Source organism: Lepisma saccharinum, chromosome 21 (genome assembly GCF_977018435.1).
Source record: "Lepisma saccharinum chromosome 21, izLepSacc3.1, whole genome shotgun sequence".
In the NCBI taxonomy this organism is placed as follows: Eukaryota; Metazoa; Arthropoda; class Insecta; order Zygentoma; family Lepismatidae; genus Lepisma; species Lepisma saccharinum.
This window is the reverse complement of record NC_139249.1, coordinates 59,597,289-59,612,970: the sequence shown is the minus strand read 5'-3', so window position 1 is coordinate 59,612,970 and position 15,682 is coordinate 59,597,289. Positions and strand designations below refer to the sequence as shown.

Sequence of the window (15,682 nt, the reverse complement as noted above, 5' to 3'; positions counted from 1 at the left end):
AATTATACTAGTATGCCTTCTCTTATCAATGAGAATATTATCTATCTGATTATGAGTTTTACCATCTGGAGAAGACCAGGTATATTTATGGATATCTTTATGTTTAAAAGTGGTACTTTTCACAATTAAATTCTTTGAGGTTGCAAAAGTAATCAATCTTATACCATTATCATTACTTAATTCATGAAGACTTTCTTTACCAATTGTGGGTTTAAATGTCTCTTCTTTGCCAATCTGTGCATTACAGTCACCTAACAGAATTTTCATATCATACTGAGAAAATTTATCAAAGACCTGTTCTAACTCTGTATAAAAATCATCTTTAGTATTATCATCTTTATCTTCCGTTGGTGCATGTATGTTTATTAAAATAATTTTACACCACCTACCCTGTAAAACTGCATATGATATCCTATCATTAATAAATTCTACTGTTTTAAGAGTCGAGATAATTCTATTATTTATGAAAAAGCCTGTTCCAAAATTATGATTTTCAGTACCACCATAGAAAAAAGTATAATTTTTAGTTTTACAATTCCCTTCTCCTGGCCACCTAACTTCCTGGACAGCTACTACATCTAATTTATACTTAACTATCTCATTAACTGTACACTGAAATGCCCCAGGCCGGTAAAGGCTCAGAACATTCCAGGTGCCTAATTTAATATCCTTATTCCTAATGTAGATCTTATCCTTAGTCCAGGGACCTCCCAAAGTAGTCCCCACCCGGAGATCCGAACAGGGGACTATTTTACCTCCGGAATATTTTACCATGGCCTTATATTGCTGTTTCTTGACATTTTTTTTTTTTTACAGTGCAGAGTTGTCAGCTCTATGCCTAACCCCCAATATGAATGGAGGAACTACTACACAAGACAAACACACACACATTAGACAGCACAATAACTACACAAGATGAACACAAACACATTAGACAGCACAACTACTACACAAGACACACACAAACACATCACAACTAATACACAATATAAACACAAACACACCACAACTACTACACAATATAAACATAAAGAAACTACACACCACAACTACTACACAAGACAAACACAAACAAATTAGACAGCACAACTACTACACAAACATACTAGACAGCACAACTACAACACAAGACACATACATACACATCACCGATACTACACAAGACAAACAGAAAAACATTAGACAGCATCACTACTACATAAGATAAACACAAACACACTAGACAGCACAACTACAAGACAATCCCAACCACACTAGACAGCACACCTACTACACACGACAAACCCACATACAAGCACACCACAACTACTACACAAGACAAACACAAAAACACAAACACATTAGACACCATAGCTACTACACAAGACAAACTCATACACTACACAGCACAACTACTGCACAAGACACACAAACACATAACAACCACTACACAAGAAAAAAACAAACGCACAAAAAAAATGTTCGAACACTAATTTTAGCATGCCCTCGTATATATACTTTATTGCAGAACCATTTCAGGATTCTAATGTTGTTAATTTACATCCCGAGTTACACAAAATATGTTAATAAGAAATGAAATTTGGCATACCTCATGTAATGCGAATTATTGAATTTTTCATGAGATTTGCATGACCCTATCTTCTAAACCAATTGAATCTCAAACTCAAAATTTTAACTGAATTCACTTATCATAGAGTACTGTATTGCGTACAAATTTCAGATTTTTAAACAACTGCCCATCAGAGATATTTAACCCTGAAGTTGGAGCTTTTAAAAAAATGTACATGTTTATGACCCTGTAAAAAAAAATATTAAAGTCTCATGATTTAAGTAATTTTGACATACACTATTGATACACAGGTAATTGCAAAAAAAAAAAAATCAAGTCTCAAACAAACTGCCTTCCCCCTAAAAAAAAATCTGGAAATGTAATTTTGAGCAATTAGGATACACAATTTTGACCTTAAAATTTATTATGAAGGAATAGTATTTAGGGAATTACACACAAATTTAATTGTAGCCTATAATGTACTTAACATCACAGATTTTGTCTCATTGTGGTAGAACTTACCAGAGCTGAGATAAAAAAGTTACCGCTGATGCTTACAAATGGAAAAAATACACACGCCATGATAAAAAAATGTCTGCCATCTTGAAGTCAGTGATAGTAAAAATAAAATAAGTGGTTCTGAACTGTCAACATATGAGGCCCACACGACACAAAATATATATATATACTTTTTAAAAACGGTCAAGCAACCATGTTGTACCACTTCATATGGATTGATCCTGTTGTGAGAAATTGTCTTCCAGTGATATTTTGAGTACTTCTTAAATCAGGGGTTTTCAAACTTTTAGCTGTCCCCTGCGCTGCCAAAATCTGCACAAATTTATTACATAAAAAGGATAAATACAGACATCAAGAAAAGCTGGATAATAGATGTTAAAAACAGGCATACAGCAATGTTTGGATTTCTTCATTTGATTGTAGTCCTGGTTCTTATAACAAGATGCTCGATGTACAAGCTTGGACAAAAGCATCACCAATGCTTCCATCTTTAATCCTTCTCTTACAAAGCAGCAACTTCCTTTTGAAGGCTGACATCTTGTCTGATAGTAATTGCAGGATGCCCTTGTATGTTGTAGAGATACATTCAGTTTGTGCAAAATAACAGAAAAATATTCCAATTTCTGTACATCAATTAGGTTTTCAGCTTTGGCATAGTTTTCTTCTACAAGGTACTGTACGAGTGTACTTTCTGTCTCAGTTCACAAACATGGGAGATAACATTAGCGATGGACAACCTACGTGAGTTGCAGAAATAGAGGAAAATCAATTTGTATATTTTATATTACATTTTAAACTTTCAGAAATAAATAAATATTTCTTTCGGAATTCTTGCACCTCCCCAGGGAGGCGTACCTCACAGTCTGAATACCACTGTCTTAAATAATTAAACAAAACATACCAGTTGAAACATATTTTTGAGATTCCATTACTTCCTTCATTCTCTGGATGCTGGCTAATAATGTGAAAAGTAGAAACAGAGTCTAAAAAAATGTTACATAAGAAATTGTGTACTGCAGTGGGATATCAAATATTCTCCTTTGAACTAATTTCTGGTGCAAAAGATGATGAATGACATCTTACTCTAAAGTTCATTCTGCTATGATTCAGGCATAAGTATGAGTGACCCGTTGATACTTAATAAAGTAGCTTTTATTTTGGATTAGAAAGTCAACTACTAATACAGTCTCATATTTTTTGCAGTGCTCGTAAGTCTATTGGGAAGCAAAGGGGCAGGAGACTGTCTGTCACATGTTAATATACCTATAAATACCGTAAAAAAAAATGCATATTTGGGATAAAAGAACATTTATTTCACCAATATGAAATTTTAGCCGATACCGATAAAGTACCAACATAAAATTTACTGATACCGATAGCCAATATTGTACCAATCCCATGTAAAACTCAAAATAGGCTTTGAAGAACCTGAATGGTTTATTGACCTCCTTAATAAATGTGTGTTTTGAGGTGACTGCAATGCAAAAGAAGCTTCATATTTAGATAGTCTCTCAGTAAGAGGAACACATCATGTTTTGAAGTTTTGTGTATTGTTCTACCGAGGAAGAGGCAGGGTGATTGAGGTTCAGTACACTAAATCAGAAATGAAGACACTTAGCGTACACATTTCTTCTTTTACAAAATCCAGTGCAGTGAAAGTGTAGTGGATGTATATTAGTGCATTGGAACTACTATTTTTGCATCACTCTATAATGCAGAAGTGTTCATGTCTTGAGAATGACAATGGAAAGGAAATTCTCTATACCTCAAAAGGACCATATGATGAAGTGTATTGTTTCTCTTATTTTTAACCTTTAACTACTATCATGTCATTTGGTTACACAACTACTGACCCCATTTTTAAAACTTGCTGGGGATTGACTACGTATTTTTTTGAAGGTCAGCCAATTACATTTAAAAAGGTAGAAAAGTAGGTAAATTATTAATCTGTACAAAAAAACGTGTATTAATGAAACATAGTAAAAAGTTACACATTTTACCAAACTAAATTCAAACTCTTCTTTAACTATGTCACATACTGAGTACCTAACATGACAATGAAATTATACTCCAGTATTGTTTTAATGGTACTAAATTTAGGATAAAAGAATAGTAATCAGATCAATGTATCATAGGAAAGAAAATGACACACATGTTTTCGATATGAAGTTAAAAAAAATATGTGTATCCCTGGTAAAATGTACCATTACACAATAATTATCAATCTTCATCCTCACAACATTAAAAGGCCAACTTTTCAATCCCCAGAACTTTCCTCACACATGAAGAGAGCATGAGAATGTCCCTTACACACATTTCTACCACATTTGTCACACACACATGGAGTCTCTCTGTCTTACGTATGTGGACATAAACAGCACATTTACTGCTTCATTCCACAATCATCTTGGTTTTCCATCACTTTTTTTTTTCTTTTTTTTTTGCGCCAGAGTACACACATAATTTCATCTTGGAACATATCTACAATGGTCTGCGTCCATAAATAAATAAGTAATACCAAGCTTCCATTGGAGTAGTGGTCATTTTATCCCTAGCTGGCTGGCCCCCTGAATCCAGGAAGATGAATAATTATGTTACTTCTGTGTGGACACATTTTTACAGAAAGTAACACACTGATCACAAAAAAAAAGCTATGGAACTACTATTGTGGGGTCACATGTGACCCCTTACCGTTATTTCACTGCAACAGTTGGCACTACCTGAGCAAGATAGTTTATAATATCTCAAGTATGTCTGATATTTTTGAAAGATGCTTTAAACAATTCTGCTAAGAGTAGTTATGAACCACCTGTTACTATTAGTTGTGACCTTATACAATTAGTAAAACTTCTCTCTCATCAATGCACACAAACCAGATTGATCTTTCTGTACTTATGTATACAACCTAGAATTAAGGATATGCAGAACCCAACCCATTCGGATATTACCTGAATCACAGTCTCCAAACTAAACACAATAAAGTGAAGAATACTGTACGAGGTCTGGCTAAAAAGGAAACCAGACTTGCAACCCTATCGGAATTATACGTGCAGCAGTGGGGAGTGCATGCGGAGGAAATAAACCTTGAAGCTTCAAGAACCTGACGACAGAACTCCTAGTTGCTGTCACTTGTAGTTAGTCTGTGAGCAGTGCTTGAAGCTGGAGGTCCGCATTTGTGTTGCCGTAAAATGGCAAATATGAAACTCTAGCAGTGCATTAACCTCAAATTCCTCGTGATATTGAAGAATCACCGAGTGAGTGTGTGAAACTGTTGCAGGAGGCGTATGCTGATAATGCAATGTCACGAGTGTGTGTGGTTGAATGACACAAATGCTTTGCCACAGGATATGAGGATGTTGAAGACGACGAAAGACTGGGTCCCCCTGTCACGGCAACAACAGAAGAAAATGTGGCAAAAATTAATGACATTTTTCAGAATGATCACCGGGTCAGCATTTGAATGATAGCAGACATAGTAGACAATGATAAAGAGTGGGTTACTTACTCCTTAATTTTTCCAATTTAACCATGAATTTCAGGTTAATGCGTGGCTCGAGTTTCATATTAGCCATTTTACGGCAATACGATTGCGGACCTCCACCTTCAAGTTCTGCTCACAGACTAACAAGTGACAGCAACCCGGGGTTCTGTCGTCAGCTTCTTGAAGCTTCAAGGTTTATTTCCTGTGCATGCGCTCCCCACTGCTACACATATACTTCAGACAGGGTTGCCAATCTTGTTTTTTTTTTAGTCAGACTTCATATTGTGTGGCACTTCAGAGTTGTGATCATCTGGGGATTGCTGTGTTAGAATTTCACATATTCATTGAACATAGTACTTTTCAGTTTCCTTCTTCTTTTATGTTTGGTCTAAGGTATGCGGATTTGATGAAAATTGCTAAATTATGCTCCTTCATCTTCAAGATGGATTATTCAGTCAGATGTAATATATCTTTCAGAATGAATCATTGTCCATATTGTCACAGAATTCGAGACAGCAGAACCAATAATAATACAAACTGGGAACGGCATGTAAATGCATGTAAGAAAAAACGAGGATATGAAGTTCCATCTTTCTTCAAGGAACAAAATATTGACGAAGGTAATAAACTTTATGTAATATGAACCTATCCATTGTATGCACTTTCTTTTTTATTCATATCTGTAAAATACTTGTAACAATCTTAATGAAATTTGATATTTATGTTCAGGCTGAATGTATAACTTCGCACAGTTTTGAAATGGATAATGAATTGCATAAGCTATGTCATAGGGCATAATCTGCTTGGTGGTCGTGCACATTAAATGGCCGACTAATCTCGGAAGTTCCAAGATTTAAGTCCCAGCGTGGGTATGGGTGTTCATTGTCCTTCCATCAATTTCACCCTCGTCATTGCAATTAGCCAGAAGTAGCAGAGAAGTAACATTCAATAATAAAAAGGAAAAATCCGTTGGACATATCAGAGGTGATATTTTCAAAGTTTGTGGTGTCCCATTAGAACTGGTATCACAAAATTTTCAAATGGTAACAGGGGGTTGAATGACAATTTATTTTATAGTTCTTATATTTTCAAATGTTTTTTATAGGAAATATTTTTGACTTAACCAGTGGTTTTCTAACAGGTTCTCATAAAAATAGTTATCATCTCCATGAGTAAATTCATAGCAGGTCAATATTTTGGATAATGAAACTGTCATTTCATGAAAATTCATAGGATGAGTTTATTGTAAGTATTTTAAAAAGTTGCAGTTCCTCAGTAGGAAAAGGAGTGTGTGGGGAAGGGGGAGGGGGTGATCTTTGAAAATTTTAAATAGTCCCATCTTGCTGGATATGTATCAAGCAAGCAAATATTGTAGAAAACATTGTTTTGTGCTCACGCCCCCAGCCCTGGGGAAAATAAGAAACATGTTTTGGTATTCATATAATTGTAATTTTTGAAGCAGGCTATGAAAATGTTATGATCACTTTGTGCATTTGAAGATGCATAGACAGGCAATCATTGCGACTAGAACATAGAAAGCAATTGATAATTTATATACTTCTTTTTTATTATTATTATCATGAATAATAGCTCGTTGTCAATTTAAGCTGCAAAGAAATCTGAAATTAGTTTTTGGGCACCTATTTTGTTTCCCACAAAATCTGCTTGGTTGAGACCTACCCAACAAAGTTACCCCCCTTTACTATTTTAAAATTTGAAGGCACCACACATTTTTAACATACGCTACCTTTCTACATTTTCATCTGATGACATTGATAGTTCTTGAATTTTGAATTTTCATGTACATGTGACAATTTCTAATGACCATTGCTGCTGTCTGTACAATGTAGCTTGAAATGTACTAAAGCAAAGTTTTTACCCCAGAAAAGAAGGCCCACATACTTTCACCGGCACTTCTAAAATGCTCCGATTCCAGTCTGGTATAAGCTTTTCTCAGAATAGTGATCCACATCACTGATGACATCATCATTACAGTTAAAACTGTCCCCACAAATGCTTCTTTCAGATTGAGACAAAGATGGTAATTTGATGGTGAAAGATTGGACAAATATGGAGTGTTTAAGCAATTTGAACCCACATTCATGGATTGCTGCTCAGCAACATGGGCTGTGTGGACAGAGGCAGTGTTCTCATAGAAAATGACCACTCTAGAGACCTTCATATCGAACTTGACCTTCATAGACTCTCGTAACTTTCTCAACAATGCAACATAATGCTGTATGTTGGCCATTATCACTCTCCAAACTGATAGAATGGACTTGGCCATCTTTGGGACTACTGATTCTACTGTTGTTTCATCTCAGAAGTGTAATGATGGACCCAGATTTTGTCAACAATCAGAAATTGCTCCTCAAATCTGTCTGAATTGGCCCCAAACAACACCAGAAAATTTATTGATCTGCAAATAGTCATGGACAATGTGCTCAGCTATTGATTTTGACACCAGCAGTGATTCTGTGCAACATATGTGTTTGGTTATTTTGAGAAATTGGTTTGCAAAAGAAATGTAACTAAATGGAAAAATGGGTAATTGTGTTTGGTCTTGCAAAAGAACATAGCATGTAGGAGTTGCCAAATCTGCAGGTGTATGGAAATATTCTGCTGTACAGGTCTACAACAGTGGTAGACATTCAGTCTGCTGATAATCATAGTCAGAATTGTGGTTGAAACATTAGATAATGATTTCTGTTGTGTATCATGCACTGGGACTGTAAAGAAACAGACAAAATTTGCATTCCATGCAAGCTCCTTGCCACCCATTTCCGAAAGAAAAGTCTGAAGGGAAATGCATGTCATGAACACCTGCAGTAGGTTCTGTTTGAGAATGCCGTGGTTAACAGTTACACACAAAGCTGCATGGGTACAGTGAGGACAGATACACCAATGATGGACTGTCAACAACTGGATGTATGCTATCTGATCAGATGAGTCTCATTTGTGTTTGTAGGACAATGATGCTAAGCGATGCATACCTCATAGAATACACAAAGCCTTCAATGAGACCAATGTGCAATGTGTTGAAACTGGCATAAGTTCTTTTGTATTCTGAGTAAGTTCTATTTATGGCTCATGAAAATGGGTCCTTTGAGTAAGGTGACAATGAATTTGAACCATGGAGGGTGACCAGCCTTTTATGCTGCATATGCAGGAGGAACACAGCATGGTTATTCCAGCATACCAGGACAATATTTCACTTCCGCTAACACATTCAGAGGGTTGAAGCCATGCATGATTGGTTGGTTTGATGAACATTGTGGATATTATGCACATTGACAGAAATCAAATTTAAACACAATTGAAAATCTTTATGACCTCTCAGTGAAATGCTACCAATGTCATCTGTGTTATCTGTTAAAACTGCAGAATTGCTTGATGAATCATGGCCACATATTTATGTTGGCTCTATCATGGAATCTACGCGAGACTGAATTGTAATTCATTCATTCTCACCAAGGTGCCATAAGGTACGCTTCAGTCAGATGTGGCCAAAGTTTTTTTATGTGCAGAACCAGTAACTTTTTCAGGCATTTGTTATGATCCATATTACATTTTAATTATACTGTGTATTAAAGATGAAAATGAAATTAGAGGTTCCACAAGTATTAAGGTGGGCCACATACAAAATCACAGCAGGCCTACTTTGTAAGGTGGTTGTAAAAGGTCAGTCAGTGGAAAACAGACCACCTCGTATATCTTGACGTGTAGATGTCGCGGCTTCACGACTCCTGGCACTGAAAGGGGGTTCAGTTGTCACCTGGTAGATGGCTGTCACATCACAGGCTTGTGTGAAGCAGTGTGAGTGTGAGCCATGTGAAGTGCAGATGAGCATGGACTTGCCATCTGGCATATCATGAAGGCCAGTAATGAAGAGCAGCGAGCAGTTGTGAGCTCCACTGCACACTATCAATCCTGTTGAATGATGTCATTCACACGTTGGATGAGGTCATTATTTGTGACAGTGACAGATTGTCCAAGTCGTGGATCATCCTGCAGTGAGGTTCTTCATTCGCAAAACCTCAGACTCCACTCCTCCTTCACCCATGACAGAGATAAACAATGTTCCCCGTACACTGCCATCATTCGATGGTTAATATCTCGTGTACTAGCACTTTCCACCACCACGAAGCGCACGACTGCTCCCTGCTCTTCCTTACTGGCCTCCACGACATGCCGGACGGCAAGTCCCTGCACATCTGCACTTCACATGGCTCACACTTGCACTGCTTCACACAAGCCTGCAATTCAACTGCCATCTACTGGGTGACAACAGAACCCCCTTCCAGTGGCAGGAGTTTCGTGGAACTGCAGTATCTACACATCGAGATATACGAGTTGGCCTGTTTTCCACTGACTGACCCTTATATAATAATGGAATTGTTGTACACACGTACCTCTATTTAGATACATTAATACACTAATTTGTTGTTGGTGGTGTTAATATCCATGTAATCAATTCGCCACACAATCTTATGTAAATATTTCAAGAAACAGAGTACGTGAATTTGACCTTTGTGTTTACAATAACAATGTGGCATAATTGTAAACTTTATTATATTTCTTTTGCAGATAATATGTATGGATCAGGTGGAGCCCAAAACATGATGGAAGGAAGTTATTTTGCTGGAGTTAATACAAACATGTTTGGAAACACAGGACAACTTTCAGGTTTGTGTTTAATTGTGTGAGAATCAGTGTTCTAAGAGGGAAACTATCATCATAACTAAAAGCTTCAAATAGAATTATATTGATTCTATTCTATGCCCTGCAGAATATTAGCATGTTGTGAAGTTACATAACCACCATTTCCAAGAAAAATAAATGCTTTGTTATGATTATTTTCAAATAGTGTCATAAAAAATGTATAAAATCTGTTTGTTAGTAAGACATGTCACAGGAGGAATTCATACCTTTTAACCCTCTGTAACCCATGCGGTGGCACTCAGTACCGCATTTTTAAAAAATCTTAATTCTTTCCTTTATCCACGCAATAATGGCCAGAAAAGCTCTAGTTAACCTATCTATACTATTTTCCTGAAAACATAGAGGCATTCGCACCTTTTTTTCTAGTGTGCTTTCAGATACTTACACACCTCTGAAGTGATCAGTCGCCCTTAGGTAGCACTCCATACCGTGCGCACAATGTTTCCCACCCCAAATCATGGTGTGCCAGCCTGAATGTGGAGGAAAAAAGAACCATGAAATGACGGTACATTTTTTGGAATGCAAATTGTTTGTATGCTTCAGTACCCATACGAAATATCAGAGTTCTCAAAATATTGATATTGAAAATTGACAACATTCAGTTCCTTTTATTTGAGCCAGTGTGTCTTTTTTTATCTAGATCTCATAAAAGCAAGCAAAAAAAAATCAGAATTGAACATTTTAAAAATATTTTGGAAGAGTTTTGTTTCATACATTCATTGCTTTTTCTGTGTATGATTTCAATTTGTTTTGAAAAATGCTTTGGAAATTGTGTGAACCGCGGTGGCTCAGTCGGTAACGCATCTGACTACCATGCTAAAGGTCCCAGGTTCAATCCCCGGCCGGTTCAAATCCAGGAACTTTTCTAACGTTGGAAGCGGCCCCGGTGCCCACCCAGCGTCGAATAACATGGGTACCTGGGGGAAACCCTGGGGGGTAAAGGTGGTCAGGGGCGTGATGCTGATCACATCACCCCCACTCACGACCGGATCAAGAAAGTGTGGGGCGTTACCCCCACACCCCCTATACGCCTTCATGGCATGGTGCTATGTGCAGGGGAGCACTTTACCTTTTTTTTTTAATTGTGTGAACAATGAGTTCCTTTTTTAGTTTCTTCATTATGTGGCAAAGTTTTTATTATTTCTAGAATAACATTTTTGTGCATTTGCTTAAAGAGTCAAAGTTTGTGAGATACTATTCTCTTTTTTGTAGTTTATTTCATTTAATAGATAAAAAAATTGACACGTTTGCATCCATATATATTTCTCCTGATTTCGATTAGGCTTTAGAGTAATTCAACATCAATGTGCATCGATAATTCAAGTAAATAACGTTTTTTTAAAGTGGGGCACTGAATTGTTGTTGTAAGTCCACTTTATGAACAGAAAGGCAAATTGGGACTGGACCTACAGTTTAAAGTGGGATCTGAACCACTATGTGTCTCCACCGGGTATCGAACCTGGGACCCCTTGATTTACAAGAAGATGATGCTACCACTGTGCCATGGAAAGGCCCTTTTAGAATTATCAGCATTAATTCCACATCTATAATATTAGATTGTTTCTGTGTTTTAGGTGTAATGAAACAGACAAGTGTGTTTTTTTATACCTAATCAAAAATGCTTTCTCAAATGAGAAGATGCTTCATATAAAAGTTGCTTGATGTTAAGACACTTATGCTACTCCATGCCCCCCACCCTTCCTCTTCCCAACTGACTGGCCCACACATACCCTGCATGCCTCCAAGAGAGGAACCATGAAAGCGAAAAAATCATGCCCTTCAAATTCCCCACAGGCTTTAATGCAAATATGTTACAGTGTGTATATTTTGTTTTCAATTTCAATAATATTGGTCTACTATGATGTTACAAACCAAATCTGTATATAATAACTTGTATAATATTAATGTCAACTTTTGTCCATCTTTGTCCTTTTTCTCAAATTTCCAATGAAGGTAATATGTGAAGTGTACCATGCATTAAGAAAACATTCCTAAGAATTGGCAAGAAAAAGTATAACTGCAGTGTTCAAAGGTAAAGAAAAAGTTTGGATTTAAGAATGCCTGAAATTTTAATTGGCCAACAAGACATTCAACTTCTTCCTCGTGTACTCTTTAGGGACTGGTGGATTTGGTGCAAGAGGTCCAACAAATTTTGGTGTCATCAGAAACCAGTTTTCGTTTCGTGGAGCCTCAAGACCCGGAGGACCAAGTGGTGCTGGTGGATATTCTTCAGAACCGTTCAGACCAGTGGCACCTCAACAAGGCACTGTTGGACTCAGGGGCCCAAACAACTTTGCACTGAGACCAGGGGACAATGCCATGGGTAATTATTTAGTGAATTATTCATTTGTTAGTTCTGATATATCAGAAGAAGAGGACAGGGAAGTACAGCTCCCAGTAATCCAGAAAATTGCATTTTGTATATGTAATACTGGTGTATTTTACTGTATACTCCAATATACCTTTAAGAATAGGTAAGAAATGAAATATGCACAAAAGAAATTAAACTTCTCCTAAGCCAATACCAGCAGGTAATTCTAGTGGGTCTTAAGTGTTTCAAGTTTGCAAAAATGCCACGCAACACATTTGCAGAGTCTAAATATCCTGGAAATTATGCAAAATGCATATTTTTCATTATTTTTACAATACAGTCATGGAGAGGAATGGATTTTGTTATTAAGCGGTCATCTCGTGTGCAATTATGAATATTTTAAAGTAAAACATGTATGTTGACAACGCATATCAGGTGACTAAGTAACACCCAATTTGCATGTTGCTTATATTTTTTGTCATATACTCCAAACGATACTTCGTGCGAACATGATATTTTTTGACTTTGTTTCTCTCTTTTTCTCATTTCACAATATTTGACTTTGATAAAGAAAGTCAGGCGTAAAAAAATATTTTCCATTTCACTTACATAATTATTGCAGCAATATTTTCATTCGAAGTTTGTAAACATATAAACAAAAGTTGTAATATTACTTGAATATGTATTAACAAATGTTTAATAAAAAATAAAGTATTTACATAAAAATATTATTAACGCTAAAATGGAAAAAATGAAAAATATATGAGCAAATATGACAATTTCCTCACACTACCTTCCGGCTTAACATGTTTTGTATACTATGCTGCAAAAAATGCAATTACGATGATGATGATGATGAATACAAGAATTATGGACATAACAATGATGATTAAGTTAAATATCATGTTACTTGCTTGTTTCCACAGCGATGAAACATAAAAATCGTGCATTAGAAGGGCAAGATCCATTTAAAACAATGCAATGTCCGACAGACACTGCTTGCCTGGACACGTTACAAAAATAGCGTGCCCGGATAAGGGTTAATCGGATTTATCACCTTCAAAGTAGTGTCATCCGCTGCTAATACAGCACTTGACTCACTGTTGGAATGTGTTCTGGAATGCATTTTGGGGAATAGCCTGCAAGTCCCGGAGCAAGTTTTCCTTAATCTCTTCTATGGACTGGAAGCGGCATTCATTCAGAGTGGATTTTAACCTGGGAAAGAAAACAAGTTTGCATGTGCCAAATCAGGTGCTGCAGGAAGCTATCATCCTCATTTGCTCGGTTCAAAAGATCTTTACTGATGTCAACAAGTGTTAAATTTTGTTCATCTGTCAACAACGATGTGTGTTGAGTTTTCCCACCAAAATCTATGACAGGACATTTTGCTTATTCCCACTTCTTCTATTTCATGGACGGTCAACCGACGATTTTCCTGCACCACACAATGTTGATGGTCGCCCAGGCTTTGCATCGTCTTCAAAGTATCTTCTGCCTGCTTTGAACCGCTCCTATCACTCATAACATTGTGTCCATCTCGTACAGTCGTACAGTCTTCCCCACATGCTTCATGCAACATTTTCAGCATTTCTGTAAACGTCTTGTTCAATTTGAAACAAAATTTCATGCACATGCCTGAACATGCATGCATGCAACATGACTTCATTTAATTGCTCACAGGATTAAAACTAAACAATATAGACTGGTGAACTCGACAGCATAGTACTTCTGAAGGATTCCTCTACGCGGCGCTAGTAAGTTGACCAACACTGATTCACATTGCATCTAAAGATATCAGTTTGGCGGTTACGCGGAGATAGGTAATTAACTCTGATACACTCACTATTCATTTTATCGCGAAAGTTTTTTTTCAGCGATCGATTTCGCCACTCATCTGGTGGCTTCATCAGGTGTGAACTGTCTTGCTGCGGCTGGCGTGGTTTCTTCTTCTTCCGCTTGTGCTTGCGGCAGCGCTAGTTGATGCAGCACTTTCACTTTTTGTCATTCTCGTGCGGGTGTAGAGCTTCCTTCTGTTGCTGCACCTCGGGGTTTTGGCGCTACACAAGGAGGTTCCAGATCTTGTCGTCTGCTTTCGCAGGTCAGTGTTTGCTCGCGTGCCCAGGCAGGCTTTTTTGCGAACGTTTGGGGTCTGTACTTGGTTTGTTGTCGCAGGGTGGGGGGAGCAGGTTGGGTGGGTGCTTGTTGCAGGGGAGGAAAAATGAATAGTGAGTGTATCAGAGTTAATCAAGACTGATTGTTTCATTGGTGGGCAAATTTCTGGACAAACCTCGTATATTAGTGGCAGCTTTTCTTGATCTTTGTTCCTATTTTATCAAATTTCCAATGGAAATGAAATGTAGCATACTCATAGATGGTTATGATATAGTTCCAGTGGAAAAGTTTTAAATTTTTAGATATTCTGAACTGCTTTGTTCCAATTCTCAAGTATTAGCTTGAGTTAGTTTCTTTTACGTTCACTTTATACACAGATGGATAATCGGGACTGGACCCAGTTTAAAGTGGGATCTGAACCACTGTGTGCCTCCACCAGGTATCAAACCTGGGAACCCTTGATCGCAAGGTGACGCTGATCTCAAGTATTGGAATCGTTCAGAGCATCAATATCAGCTCAAAGTGGCATTGGCTCAGCTCTCAAATTAACCTAAGATTTTCTTGAAATACTGACTTGTGCTTGGAGGAATGTTTCATATGATGCTGAGTTTTGCTGCAAATAAGAGATAGAAGTTGTGTGTTTGTTTGAAATTACTTTTGTTCGCAAGATTATAAGCAAAAACCCATCGCCTGTAACTTACAAAGAATAAACTCACAATTAAGGATGCCCATACAATCTGAATAACATATCCGTATTTCAAATTATCAGATATCCATTTCAGATGCAACGGATAATCTGAATATCCAAATATTTCAGTACCTAAATGGATATGTGGCCTCCTCCGTGGCTGTGTGGTCTAAGGCACTGTGCTTTGGACTTCGACTGCAGGATGGCATGGGTTTGAGTCCATCTGGGTTCAGCCTCTGAGTTCTCAGCCTGTGTATAGGACCGATGGCAACCCACCATCGTGAGGAAATTGGGGAACTA

At 37.2% G+C, this 15,682-nt stretch overlaps 1 protein-coding gene across 3 annotated transcripts in view; it reads left to right on the top strand.

Moving 5' to 3' along the window:
* Window positions 1–15,682, top strand: part of LOC146004326 (uncharacterized) — a 154,676-nt gene that overhangs the window by 66,432 nt on the left and 72,562 nt on the right. For all 3 annotated transcript variants that reach the window (XM_083143085.1, XM_083143084.1, XM_083143087.1), the window contains 3 exons: window positions 6,027–6,169; window positions 10,137–10,235; window positions 12,388–12,594. In XM_083143085.1, the coding sequence (XP_082999211.1) occupies window positions 6,028–6,169; window positions 10,137–10,235; window positions 12,388–12,594 (448 nt within the window). In that variant the 5' untranslated portion in view covers window position 6,027. The remainder of the gene's footprint in view (window positions 1–6,026; window positions 6,170–10,136; window positions 10,236–12,387; window positions 12,595–15,682) is intronic.